Source organism: Jaculus jaculus, chromosome 19 (genome assembly GCF_020740685.1).
Source record: "Jaculus jaculus isolate mJacJac1 chromosome 19, mJacJac1.mat.Y.cur, whole genome shotgun sequence".
Taxonomy (NCBI): Eukaryota; Metazoa; Chordata; class Mammalia; order Rodentia; family Dipodidae; genus Jaculus; species Jaculus jaculus.
The window spans coordinates 45,530,022-45,544,505 of NC_059120.1; the positions used below are offsets into that span (position 1 = coordinate 45,530,022).

The 14,484-nt window shown below is 41.3% G+C and overlaps 1 protein-coding gene across 1 annotated transcript in view; it reads left to right on the forward strand.

Moving 5' to 3' along the window:
* Vav3 (vav guanine nucleotide exchange factor 3) overlaps nt 1–14,484 on the forward strand; it is a 388,131-nt gene that overhangs the window by 205,185 nt on the left and 168,462 nt on the right. Inside the window, exons 10-13 of the mRNA XM_045138234.1 lie at nt 3,419–3,514; nt 7,859–7,927; nt 9,964–10,050; nt 13,969–14,054. Coding sequence (XP_044994169.1) covers nt 3,419–3,514; nt 7,859–7,927; nt 9,964–10,050; nt 13,969–14,054 — 338 coding nt within the window. The remainder of the gene's footprint in view (nt 1–3,418; nt 3,515–7,858; nt 7,928–9,963; nt 10,051–13,968; nt 14,055–14,484) is intronic.

Genomic DNA, 14,484 nt, shown 5'->3' on the forward strand with positions numbered 1-14,484 from the left:
GTGTTGAGGTGGCCTAATATAAAAGGTTTAAGCGACACTCTCCGTTCCGTGGAACTTCAAGTGTGAACAGTATGCAAGACCCACTTGCTGGAATAACAGTTTAGTCTTCTGTTTGGACCCATCATCTAGAACGCTCTACAGTCTGTAGGAGTGGGCGGCAGTCGAAATGGTTATCCTTCCAGTGAAGTGTGGAAACCGCTAAGACACAGCTAACCTGTCAGCATGTTTCCCTAATTCATTTTGCCCAAGATTTATACTCAAGACACAGTCACTGGGTCACTGTAATTAGTAGCTGTAGCTGTTAGAATTACTGGTGTTGGTGCCAGAAAAGCGAACTGTGGACAACGAGGGAACAAACTTTTGAGTGAGCCTTAGTGCTCTCTTAAGCACATCTCCTTCTAGGAGCTGAAGAATCTCTTGGTCTGAAATATGCAATTGTATGAGATTTTTTTTTTTTTTTGTAGAAAGTTCCATGTAGCAAGGATGACCTTCCAAACCAGACACAATTTTATGGGAAGAAGGGATTTATTTCAGCTTATAGATCCAAGGGGAAGTTCCATCAATGGTGAACGAAGCTGGTTCCATTCGTAAATCCAAGCAGAGACAGCACCGACCAGCCATCACCACAGGCAAGCACAAACCAGACAGTGAAACAGCAGGGAGCCAGGACCGCAGCCCAGGGACAGATGCAGGCAGAGCTCAGACTGCTCCACACACCTCGAGGCCAGAAGTCAGATCTTCCCCTAAACACCTTAGGGCTGGACCCTAGGATCACCCCAGTGACATCTCTTCCAGTTAAGTAGCTGGCAATCCAAGTGACAAGCTTTAATGAAACACCCCAGTCTATAGGAGACATACATTCAAACTACCACAAATGGCATTGTTTTTAATCACACTCTACTGGGCTTCGAATGAAGATAAATATGAAAAACAGCAAAACCAGTCAGAGGTGTCCAAGGTCACACAGTCAGGAGTTATCAAATATTGGTGTTCGCATCATACTTTACCAGTTCAAATACAAATGATTTACCTCAAAGTCACAGTAGCTTTCAAGAGTGAAGAAGTTGGGCTGGAGAGATGGCTTAGCAGTTAAGCGCTTGCCTGTGAAGCCTAAGGACCCCGGTTCGAGGCTCGGTTCTCCAGGTCCCACGTTAGCCAGATGCACAAGGGGGCGCACGCGTCTGGAGTTCGTTTGCAGAGGCTGGAAGCCCTGGCGCGCCCATTCTCTCTCTCTCCCTCTATCTGTCTTTCTCTCTGTGTCTGTCGCTCTCAAATAAATAAATAAAAATTTAAAAAAAAAGAGAGTGAAGAAGTCAATACTTTCTAAAGGAAACCTGTTTGTTGTTTGTTTTGAAACATGATTGACTCTGTGGCCCAGGCTGGCCTCAAACTATGACGATAGCCTTGTCTCAGCCTCCCGAGCTCTGGGATTGATTGTGGATGTGAATTATCACACTCAGCTTACGGTAAAGATTTTAAAAAGAATAAACTTAAAAACATGAAATGAAAGGCTTTAGGATATTAAATCTAGTAGTAGTATTTTATCATAGCAAATATCTCATTTAGTTCAAAAATATTTATTAAGCCAATAACTAGGATTGCAGAGAATTAAAAGACATGTTAAAGGCTCTTGAAAGGATATGTTGGGAAGATGTTCTTTACAATGATAATTAAGTGGGCACAGGATATGCATGCATTATGCAAAAGAAGGAAAGAAAGAAGAGAAAGCAATTTTTATTGGGATTTCTTAAAGGCCCAGAATAGGACTTGTATTATTTATTTATTTGTTTTTTAATTAGTTGAGGGCGAGATAGAAACAGAGAGAGTGGAAGAGGAAGAATGGGAACGCCAGGGCCTTCCGGCACTGCAAATGAGCTCCAGTCACTTGTGCCACTTTGTGCATCTGGCTTTGTTTGGTTACTGGGGAACCAAATCTGGGTCATCAGGTTTTGCAAAAATGTGACTTTAACCACTGAGACGTCTCTCCAGCCCCTGGAACAGTAGTTTGTTTTTTTTTTTTAATTTATTTATTTACAAGCTGAGGGGGGAGGGGAGAGAAAGAGAGAATGGGCATGCCAAGGCCTCTAGCCACTACAAATGAATTCCAGATGCATGCGCCACTTTGTGCATTTGGCTTTACGTGTGTAGTGGGGAATTGAACTCGGGTCGTTAGGCTTTGCAGGCAAGTGCCTTAATGGCAGAGCCATCTCCGTAGCTGTGGAATAGTACTTTCGAAAGAGAATGGTAGGCTTTGCTGGAGACTGGAGAGCACAGTGGCAATTGGACAGAGCTCAGTGAGCTGAAGCAGGACGGTGGGTAGTCTCACGGGGCTAATCCGTGAGCATGCTGGGGAGGCAAAGGCAGGGCACTAAGGGAAACGGAGGAATCCTGGAGGTCCTTGATATTGCAATAGAAAAATAATTTTCACTCCTAAGCTAGTTCTTTTTTCTTCAGCTTTTCATTGGCAACCTTGATACATATAGGCATTGATAAATACATATCATTATATATATATATATATATATATATATATATACATATACACACACATACATACATACATGCATACACATATGATACACACACACACACATATATATACACACACATACATACATACACATACACACACATATACACACACACACACACACACATATATATATATATATATATATATGTATATACCATGATCACAGTTTCTTCCCACCATTCTTCTCCCCCCCTTCCCCTACCACTGAATCCCTCCTTTCAAACTAGTCTTTTTTAAAAAAAATAGTACTTTTTGATTCCTGTTTATATATTTGCCGAGCAGAGAGAGAGAGAAGAGAGACAGACAGAGAGAATAGGCAGACCAGGGCCTCCAGCCAGCACAAGTGAACCTCAGATGCCTGCACCGCTTTGTGCCTCCGGCTTTATGTAGGTCCTGGAGAATCAAACTCAGGTTGTTAGGCTTTGCAAGAAAGTACCTTAACCACTGAGTAATCTCTCCAGCCCGGATATACTTTATATATTTATTTATTTATTTGTTTGTTTGTTTGTTTATTTAAGAGAGAGAGGGAGAGAGAAGGGGCATACCAGCCACTGCAAATGAACTCCAGACGTGTGTTTCACCTTGTGCATCTGGTTCATGTGGGTCCTGTGAATTGAACCCGAGTCCCCAGGCTTCATAGGCAAGTGCCTTAACTGCTAAGCCATCTCAATAGCCCTTGATTCCCTCTTGATTTGAAATACTGTAAAATATTTAAAAAAATTCAAAATACTTTGTATTGTTCCAAGAGAAGGATGGCTAAGGAAGAGAACAAAAACTGTTTAATTGATACCAATTATACTTGCAGACTTTGCATCTTTAAATTTTTATGCCTTTCTTTGAGAAAAGTAACAAGAAATTTTCTTTTTCTTTTAAATGTTTCATTAGGAATGTTCGAAAAGAGCAAATAATGGGAAATTTACTCTCCGGGATTTGCTTGTGGTTCCCATGCAGCGCGTGTTGAAATATCACCTCCTACTCCAGGTGCGTCCCTGAGAGCGCTTCACGACTCACTCCTTACTCATCCCACAGGGCATCAGCAATCAGCGAGACATCACTGTATTGCAGATAGCCCGTGTTTTGGGCCCTGTCCCCTATACATGTCAAATTATTATTATTATGCCTTAGAAGGCAGTGTCTAGAACGGCAAGGATTTCCCACCATACTTTTCTCAAAGATTATTCTGTGTTTACCAAAGAGGCACATTGTGTGTTCTTTAAACAGGACTGATGGGAAAATGGAAGCCAAGAAAAAAATATATATCTCAAGTGATATATATGTATATATATGTCACTTCAGCTAAGTCCTTTGGAGTTAAAAGAAGTCATTTGTTAGCCGGTCACAGCACCTGAGTTTGTCCAGGTCAATCACATGGGACCCTTTGTCTTATCATGATAAGAGAGAAAATTATGACATAGTCCATATTGCTTTTTACTGTACTAAATTGCAATAAGACTACATTTATTTTGAGGTGGTTCTTGTTATAAAAGCTTACAGTTTCCACGGTTAGTTCTCTAATGTGGGTGGAGAGTCTTATAAATTTAATTTGATAGCTAGACCAGGAGACTCATTAGTTCTGCTCCGAAGAAATGTCTTTACTTTCAACTCGGCTGTGATGCTTGTGAAATGCCATTTTAAAACAATCTACTACCTGTATGTGAAATATAATTTTGAGTCCACCATGCATCTTGTACATCTTGTATATTAAATTTCTTGAACTGTAGCCACACGATTATTAGTCATTTCTATTTTTGTTCTACTGAGAAATCAGAAGAATTCAAACCCTGATTATTTCTGAGAAATGCATTATCACATTCACGAAGCCTAAATTCAAAGCAACTAAATCAAATTGAATTCTATGAAAAAATACTAAGGAAGACTTGGGCAATGAATTTTCGAGGCATAATGGAGCTAAAAACATGTCCAAAATAAAATAATTTATAACTTTGATGTCGCCAAATATTGAGTGGAGAATTTAACAGGTTTAGTTTGAAAAAAAAAAAATCATGTTAGGTCCTTATATGTAGACTTCTAAAACTGTCAAATACAGGTATATTCTTCTGAAGTTCAGCAAATCTCCTTCCCCACTAATTTTTCATGTAATGTTCTGTATTTTAGGTTTCAAGAGTATGTTTATTCCATGATGGGTTTTTAAAAACAAAACACTTTATTTTGACTCCTTTATGTAAATAAAACTTCTAGAAAACATTTTCCAACTTGAAAATCATATAGATTATTTGTCTGGTGTCTAGGAATTTGTTGAACAAATGAGGATTCAAGTTTGATCTTTTTCTACTTATCACTGCACTTTTATGAAGGAATTGGTTTTGTAATGATTAACTATTTGAAAACAGATGTATAAAAGTTAGAATATTTTTTCAGGTGGCCAGAAACTTTAAGATAAATTTACTATTTTTATTTCATAAAGTATGAATAAAAATAAAAACGACAATAGAAAATTTAAAATACTGTTTATTCATAAGAGGGAGAGAGGGAGAAAAAAGAGAAGGAATGAGAAGGGCCATTCCAGGCCTTCTTGCCACTGTGAGTGAACTCCAGGACGCCATGTGCCACTTTCCCTAGGTACTGGGCAATTGAACCTTGGCTGGAAAGTTTTGCATGCAGGCACCTTTAATCACTGAGCCATATCTTCAGCCCCAGAATAGAATTTTGACAGATTTTTATACTTTAACATCTCTATCTTTAGGCCCTGTTTTGAACGGTACTAGCATCTGACTTCTTACAGGCTTTTTGAGTGGCATCTTTGTGCCAAACATAGCATTAGGCACTCATGGTATGACATGATATGGGTCACCATTTAGAAGGAAAAGTGGCATGTAACTTGTAAAGTGTGGCACAGTGGAGTAGGTTCACAGAAGGGACATCGCGTCCTTAAAAATTACCCATCATTGCCTGGGGACCCGAGCAGAGGCTTCATCTGAATCTTGAGTTGGGCTTTGAAGGGAAAGAGTTTGGCTTGTGAATCAGAAAGAAATAGCTATTTTTTTAATAAAAAGTTTTTGTTGACTATTTTCATGCATGTACCATGTGTGTGTGTGTGTGTGTGTGTGTGTGTATATATATATATATATATATATATATATATTTTTTTTTTTTTTTGGTTTTTCGAGGTAGGGTCTCACCCTGGTCCAGGATGACCTGGAATTTACTCTGTCATCTCAGGGTGGCCTTGAACTCATGGCAATCCTCCTACCTCTGCCTCCTGAGTGCTGGGATTCAAGGCGTGTGCCACCACGCCCGGCTTGTACATAATATATTTTGATCATACTCTCCTTCCATTACCTTCCTTTGTCCTCTTTGCTCATGCCCTCCTCTACCAACCCCCTTTTTCCAGTTATTCTACCTTCTATTTTGAAGGTTTTTGGGGGGCCTCCTCCCTCATCCATGACTAAATGTTGATGGGCTCAGTATTGTGCAGGTCTTCCACAGGTAATGACACTTGCTGTGAGTCCACTTCGTGCTGAGACAACAGCATTTCAAAGCACGTGTCCTCCTCCTCTGGCTCTTATATTTGTTCAGTCTGTCCTGCCTTCCACAGTGTTCTCTGAGCTTTGGAGGGCGTGACAGAGAGGTCTCATTTAGTGCCAGGAACTCAAGAGGATCTTGCTTTCAGTACTTTGAAGGAAAGGCTCATCTATCTATCTATCTATCTATCTATCTATCTATCTATCTATCTATCTATCCATCCATCCATCCATCCCCCTTCCCTCCCTCCCTCCCTCCCTCCCTTCTCTCTCTCTCTCCCTTTCTTCCTTTCTTCCTTTCTTCCTTCCTTCCTTTCTTTCTTTCTTTCTTTCTTTCTTTCTTTCTTTCTTTCTTTCTTTCTTTCTTTCTTTCTTTTTGTGTTTTGTTTTTTGAGGTAGGGTCTCACTCTAATCCAGGCTGACCTGGAGTTCACAATGTAGTCTCAGGGCGGCCTCGAACTCACAGCGATCCTCCTATCTCTGCCTCCTGAGTGCTGTGATTAAAGGCGTGCACCACCACACCTGGCCTACACACACACATTTTTTAAAATATTTTTTTGTCCATTATTTATTTATTTATTATTTGAGAGCAACAGACACAGAGAGAAAGACAGATAGAGGGAGAGAGAGAGAATGGGCATGCCAGGGCTTCCAGCCACTGCAAACGAACTCCAGACACGTGTGCCCCCTTGTGCATCTGGCTAACGTGGGACCTGGGGAACCGAGCCTCGAACCGGGGTCCTTAGGCTTCACAGGCAAGCGCTTAACTGCTAAGCCATCTCTCCAGCCCCCCCCCCCACATTTTTATTACAGCTACTTTAGTGTGAACAGAAGGCAAGTGGTTTGGGTGAGAGCAGAAGAGAGGAATTAAGAGACATTTCCAGAATTCAAACCTGAGGAGTGTGACCAGGAGCTATAGGTACTGCTGAAGCGTTTCTGGTCATCACAGTAGTCCTTGTAGGATGGAGATGGAGCAGCTGCTCGTGTTAGCGACTTCTCTGGTGTCAGGAGAGTGAACAGATGTTGCAAAGAGAGATCCCAAGGCAGAAGTCCAGTCAGAAGCTCATTACACAACAGCCTGTTCAGGGAGCTGAGCTCTGCCAGCGGCGGGAAGGGTAGTGGTCGGCAGTTCAAGCAAAGCTACCGTCCATGCGACCTGGGACTGGGTGTGGCGGCCACTCCTGGGACACGTTCTAGATTTGGTTTTCGGTGATTACACTGTTGGAAATGTTATTCAATGGAACATCAGGACCCAATTCCTGGATGAGGATGTGTTAATTCGGGGCCTGCTGTAATCAGGGGGTAGTGAGAGCTCCAGGTGAAACTATCTAGTTGAACATGGGTGTGCGTTTTGGGGTGAGCAGGGGTCTTCAGAACGCTTTTCTCAGCTGCCAGTTGACATTGTGACAGTGGGTGCGACAGACTTGTAAGCATGAAAAAGAATAAAGGCAGATGAGGGTGGACATCTAGGGAATAGTAACGTTAAAGGGTAGTCAAGAAAGAGGGCAAGATTGAGGTCAGAAACTTCGCAGTGGTAGTAATAAGCAGAACATTTTGATGACCCTGAAATGAAGGCAGATGTCATTAGACTCATAATTTCTGGAGAAGCCATGTGTGACAAGGAGAAAGAGCACCCATGCAGATAATCACTAGGATTGCTCTCCGCAGTAACACTGGGGAAGTAATGCAGGTGTGTGGCATTCAGATGACGCAGTCAGACAAGATTTAATTCATCACATTATGGAGAGAATTTTATCGGTGATGTATTTTTTTAAAATGTTTTCTTCCTTCCTTGTTAATTTTGATTCCATTAAAGCAGCATTAACCCACATCTTCCAAACAGGAACTGGTTAAGCATACCCCTGATCCTACTGAGAAGGCAAACTTGAAACTGGCTCTTGACGCAATGAAGGTAGGACAATAGAATTCAAACAGCTACCATGCATATAGGATGTTCTAATGTGCCATAAGTAACATTTATTCTTGGTGAGAAGAGCAGGGTGATTTGTACGGATACGTGCTTTTTGTTGTGTTGTTTTTTGAGGCAGTCTTGCTGACATGAGGTAGCCAGGCTAGCATCAAATTGGTGGCACTCTTCCTGCCTTAGCCTCTGAAACAAATATTCTTTTTTAAAAAATATTTTATTTATTACTTATGAGAGAGAGAGAAGGAAGGGGGGGAGGGAGGAGAGAGAGAGAGAGAGAGAGAAAGAACACGGATATGCCAGGGCCTCTAGCCACTGCAAACAAACTCCAGACACATGTATCACCTTGAACATCTGGCTTTTGTGGGTACTAGGAAATTGAGCCTGGGTCCTTAGGCTTCACAGGCAAATGCCTTAACCACTACGCAATCTCTCCAGCTCCTGAAACCAATATTCTTACATGTATTTAGCTGTTAGACAAAAAACAAACAAACAAAAAAACCAAGAAATGTGCCAAAATAACTTTGGAGAATGCTGTGGTTAGTTTCTCCTTGTTGTGACAAATTTCCAACCAGGAGGCTCCAAGTGCCATGTTGTTACCATCTGGGGACCTAAGCATTCAGAAGTTTATGGGGGGACACTTGAATCAAATGGCCACAGAGAAGTTTACTAACTTCCATACCCAGCAGGAGTGACTCTATGCAATGGCTCTGCCACATGCTCCTCGTTTAGTGTAGGAACCAGTGGCTTGAGAGTCAGCAGAGCTCCACGGGAACAGCCCAGTGACTCCTTTTACTCAGATGAGGTTATCTACCAGCTTTTACACCTTGGGATGCTCTGCGTTGATAGAAGTATAGAAGTGACTTTCTACCTTGGCTTTTGTTTTCAGATAATTCTGCACGTCAATAAATATAGGTAGACAATAGTACAAGCAGATATTATGAATGTAATGTGGAATGTGCAAAACCCCCAACCTGACTTTGAAAGAGATATCTGCCTATAACTTCAACATTTAATATTTGTTCTTAAAAACAGAGTAATGATGTGGCCCTGCTCAGAGTAAGGTATGACTGTCTGACTAGGTCCCTGAACCAGTTTCACTGTTAGCTCTGCCTTATGGCAGGGTTTAGTATACCTGTCAGGACCATTGCCCAATTATTCAATATTACCTAAACATAAAAAAGAAGTCATTTATGGATGTATCTGGTGAAACGCTGGGCATCCATTTAGAGTACACGAAGGTATTGCTTTCTGCAAGTCTTTCCTGGTGCCCATGAATTAAAGATGGTAGAACAAAAAGGAAAAAAAAAAAAGCTCAGAAAATGGAAAAAAAAATGTGGAGCACACATAATAAAAATAGCTAGTTACAGTGCAGGAAGATCAGTGGATGCTTTTTCAAATTGCCAAAGAAAGCTGTTTTCAAACAGGTGATGAAACTTGGTAGAACATGACCTTTCTGTCCACGTGAATTCAGGGTGCTTCCACACCTCTCTTCTATTTCTTTATTTCCTCTAAAATCGCACCAGCTTCTTTGACTGACCATCACTGTCAGCGCCTAACAGGACAAGAAGGCAGTCTTGTTTAGGCAGTGCGTCACGTTTGATTACTTGTTTCTTGCTGCTAATCCGTCAGCCTTGCCCTTGTTATAACTCAGACAGGATGCCTCTGTCAAGGTCAGATGTTAATGTGCTTGGAATTTGCATGCTTGCGACCTTTCCTTGGTTGCTTTGCATAGCCGCAGCTTTTGTTTGCTTTTGACTTTATTTGAAGGCAGTAGCATCCTTACTTTCCTCAGGGGTATGGTGAGTGACAACTCTTCCGTCTTCCCAGCTGTGCTCCAGACACTTTCAAAGTGGCTTTGAGATGCAGCCTTGACTGACTGGGGTGTTCATTTTACTGTCGTTGGAAAGTTATGCTGGTTAATCTCACACTAATGGAATTAATGATGTGCTTTCTTTCTAAGCAGTTTGCATCTCTAATCTTCCTGTGCCTTCTCTTTGTGCCCTTCCCTCTTTATTCTTCAGGACTTGGCACAATATGTGAACGAAGTGAAAAGAGATAATGAGACCCTTCGTGAAATTAAACAGTTTCAGCTATCTATAGAAAATTTGGTATGTAATTAATCCTTCTATCCAGCTTTCCGTCACCCCCCAACTTGGGGGGACATTCTAAGAGCTGCTGTTGAAGAAAAGATAAGTTTACCACCAAGTTGCTGCTGTTCAAAGTTTGTTCGCCACTCCTGTCAGCCCTTAGCACTGATATCTGGGGGCACCTGTGACTTCTTGTGTGGAGACTTCCTTTCGTTGCTTGTCTCTCTCCCTTAGTCTCTTCTTGCCTCTTCTCCCAATAGATCCAGAGGATACTAAGGGGAATCCTAGCTCAGGTAACATGGTTAGAAAGATTCCTTTCCAGTGCTTTGTTATGTGGATTGTGCGTGAAAGCTGAGAGCCCCCCGGACCATGTAGCAGGTGAGGGATCCGGGCTGAAGTTTGAGCAGGTGAAGGGCCCAGGGGTGACTCTGGGGCACTGCAAGGCTGGGACAGCTGGAAATGGAGAGAGAGCGGGAAGTCGTGGGCTCCGGCCAGCGAGGCTGCGTGGGGAACCGCGTAGCTCTGACTGCGGCTTTATCGTGACTCCAGCGGGCATGGAGGCAGTTTCGTTCTCTCGCCTGTATGTAGCTCTGCCTTTTCGGTTCCGGAGGTCCTTTTAGGCTCTCTTTCTTTTCACACACACAGCCACTTCCCCAGTTGTGGGCACCACCATCTGCCTTCTTTCCAGTCCCTGCAGGCCAGGATCACCTCTTCCACTAGTTTCAGTTCCAACCAACCAACGGATTTCTCAATTCACCCCCTCCCCCACACTTGTCAAGGCTTTCCTGTGATTTCAACTTTCAGGAAAACTTCCATTAGCACCTGTGAAAGTTCCGTAGTGATCTGAACTTCAGCGATTTTCTGGACACAGCCAGCAAGTGACTGCCCACATATTTTTACATAGCGGACATCCTCTGTCGTATCTCTTATAAAATCGGATTTTTTTTGTAGGTGTGCGTAGTTCTACCTTCGATCATAATCTACCCAGAGCTGCCCTAGAGTAACCCTCCCCATTACTCTCAGCCACATGCATTCAAGGTGCAATCTAAAATAACTTCCTTTTGCTAGACCCCTTTCTTCCTCGACATAGCGTCCAGGCAATACGGTGTGGATGTTATGTCATGTCATATATATCATGTCATATCATCCATACCGTATTGCCTGGATGCTATGTAGCATTAAACACTTCAAATTCGCATGGCAATAAATTGGCCATCGTAACCATTCACATGCATAGGACATCAAGTACACTCACAGTCCTGTGCAGCCATTGCTGTTGCCCCATTTCCGAGCTTTTCATCTTGCCAACCCAAAACTGCACACGCTGATCACACCCCATCTTCCCATCGTCTCAGGTCACCGACATTCTACTTCCTCTCGCTATGGATTTGACTCCTCTGAGTACCTCTTGTAAATGAAATCAGGCAGTCTTTGTCCCTTTGTAAGTGGTTTATTTAATTCAGTAGAATGTTCTTGGCGTATATCCATGTTGCAGACTGTGGAAAATGTCATTTTTGAAAAAAAAATCTGTTTTTCTACCTATTTATTTATCATTGCATGGACATATCCCACATTGCATCTTTTTATTTAGAGAATAGTTGGGTTGCTTTCCTATTTTAGGTCCAGTAAAGAATCCTGCTTTGCACACCCGTGTCAGTAGCTTACTGGAGCTCCTGCTTTCAGTTCTGTTGGCTGTGCACTCGATAGTGGAATTTTGGGATCAAATGGGTAACTCTGTTTTTAATTTCGCGAGTAATTTACAAACCGTTTTCCGTAGAATTTCGCGAGTAATTTACAAACCATTTTCCGTAGTACCTGCACCATTTCCCACTTCTGTTTGGTATATAAGGGTCACCACTTCTCCATCACCTTGCCAACACATGCTGATTGCTAGTTGTTTTTTTTTTTCTTAAAGCACGTATGTATAATAAACATTCTAATGGATTTGAAACAGTGTCCCATTGTAGTTTTGATTGCATTTTCCTAGTGATGAATGGAGTTGAACATGTTTATGTGTTTGTTGTCCTTTTTACATCTTTGGAGAAGCGTTCATTCAAAAACCTTGCTAATATTGAATCAGGCACAGCACACACATTTATTTATTACATGTAGACCTCCACGTCTTCATATTAATCTCATATCAGATAAATTACAGGTTCTTTTTTTCTATATATAGTATCCTTGATATGATGGGTTCCAGCATATCCAGACTTCTTTTTGCTGCTTACATTAAAAAATATTTTATTTATTTGAGAGAGAGAGAAAGAGGCAGATAGTGAGAGAGAGAATGAGCATGCCATGGCCTTCAGCCACTGCAAAGGAACTCAAGATGCATGCCCCACCATGTGCATCTGGTTTATATGGCTTCTGGGGAATTGAACCTGGGTCCTTTGGCTTTGTAGGCCAGTGCCTTAACCTCTAAGCCATCTTCTCTGCCCTGTTGCTTACATTTTTGTGTTATATCTAAGGAGATCTTACATGTAAATCTTTGATCCATTTTGAGGTGTGTTTTTCTCTTTTTTTTTTTTTTTTTGATTTTTCAGGTAGGGTTTCACTGTAGCCCAGGCTGACCTGGAATTCACTATGCAGTCTTAGGCTGGCTTCCAACTCATCACAATCCTCCTTCTTCTGCCTCCCAAGTGCTGGCATTAAAAGCATGCACCACCACACCTGGCTCATTTTGAGTTTTTATATGGCATGAATCTAGGGTCCAACTTTTATTCTTTTGAATATGAATTCCAGTTTTCCCAGCACCATTTGTAACAAGAACTGTTCTTTCCCCATTGAGTGATGTTGGCATGTTCCTCTGTGTCCATCTGTCTATATGCAATACCACATTGTTTTGATTATTCTAGCTTTGTGGTAACTTGTAAAATTGGGAAGTGCGAGATATCCAACTTTCTTCATTCTCTTCTTTGAAAAAAATATTTTACTTATTTATAAGACAGAGAGAGAGAGAGAAAGAGAAAGAATGGACACACCAGGGCCTTTAGCCACTGCAAATGAACTCTTAATGCATACGCCACCATGTGCACCTAGCTTACGTGGGTACTGGGGAACTGAGCCTAGGTCCTTAGGCTTTGCAAGAAAGCACCTTAACTGCTAAGTCACCACTCCAGCTTTCATTTTGTTTTTGGATATTCAGAGTCTCTATATGATCCATATGAATTTTACTTTGGAATTTTTTGGTTTTGGCTAAATCACATGGTTGGAATTTGAACAGGGGAACTTTAAAAATACCTATTATTTATAATAGAGTTTACTGATCACACATCTCTTTTATCACAGTGAAATATCTAAATGCCAATTATCATCTTCAGTTATTTTTTTTTTCATTACTAAGTACTGTAAGTGATCATAAATACTTAACAGTATTTTTCATTCTCTGCCTTTGTGGGAATGGCCCATTGATTTTAATGACTGCGTCAGGAGTATTCATCCTTGGAATCTTACCTTGAGGAAGTCGTTTCTGACTTTGGAGCAAATTAGCTCTCCTTCCTGCGCTCTACCTTTGGGATCATTGTGCCTTTGCAGTTATGCACTTTCTGTGAAGACTCGTCTCCCCGTGGGTGGAATGGCCCATGCCACCCGCGTGTTACAGTGGCAGCTGAATGGTTAGATGCTCAACACGGATCAGTGGCTAAGACTTACTTGTGATTTGTGTTCTCCCAGTCAGTTCTTTCTTTTGATATCTGCCTTCCTTCTTAAGATTATAAGTAAAGTTAACTAGTGTCCTTAATATACCCTCTGGAATTATTAAGGACACACTGAATCTGAAAGTATATTATTGCATATTAAAGTCCTGAGCTTTTTCAAATGAAGTGTGGTGAAAGCTGTAAAAATGACCACATGTGCAATACTCTAGTCCTGGAAAAATTGCCCCCTTTCTGTTTCTATGTGAGTATGATTATATACACTTATATACATTTTATATTTTAGAACCAACCAGTTTTGCTCTTTGGACGACCTCAGGGAGATGGTGAAATTCGGATAACCACTCTAGACAAACACGCCAAACAAGAAAGGTGAGAATAAGCCAACGTTCAAAACGAACAATTAATGTCACAAAAATGACAAAACCTTTAATAAATTTTCTCTAGGATAAGGGGAAGTGGGAATAGAAAACAACAACAACAAAAAACAAGAAGGCCAATCAGTGGTTCCTAAAATTGTCTAATGTAAGTTTAGTGGCTTACTTCCCTTCCTGTTCTGGTATCTGATTTGTTTGAGTTATTTAGGAGGAAGTGCAGAACATGAACTAGGGTAAGAATGCACATTTAAATCATTATGGGGTCAAGTACATGAGCCAACTTCCATAAGCACTGTTGCCTTTTTATGACATTCATTTAAGAATAATTAATAGAAAATGTCCCAAGAATGAACACCAAGTGAGGACAATGTAGAATTTTTTTTTTCTTGAGGGAAGTTCTTGGGAATCATTAGTTAAGCCTTGTT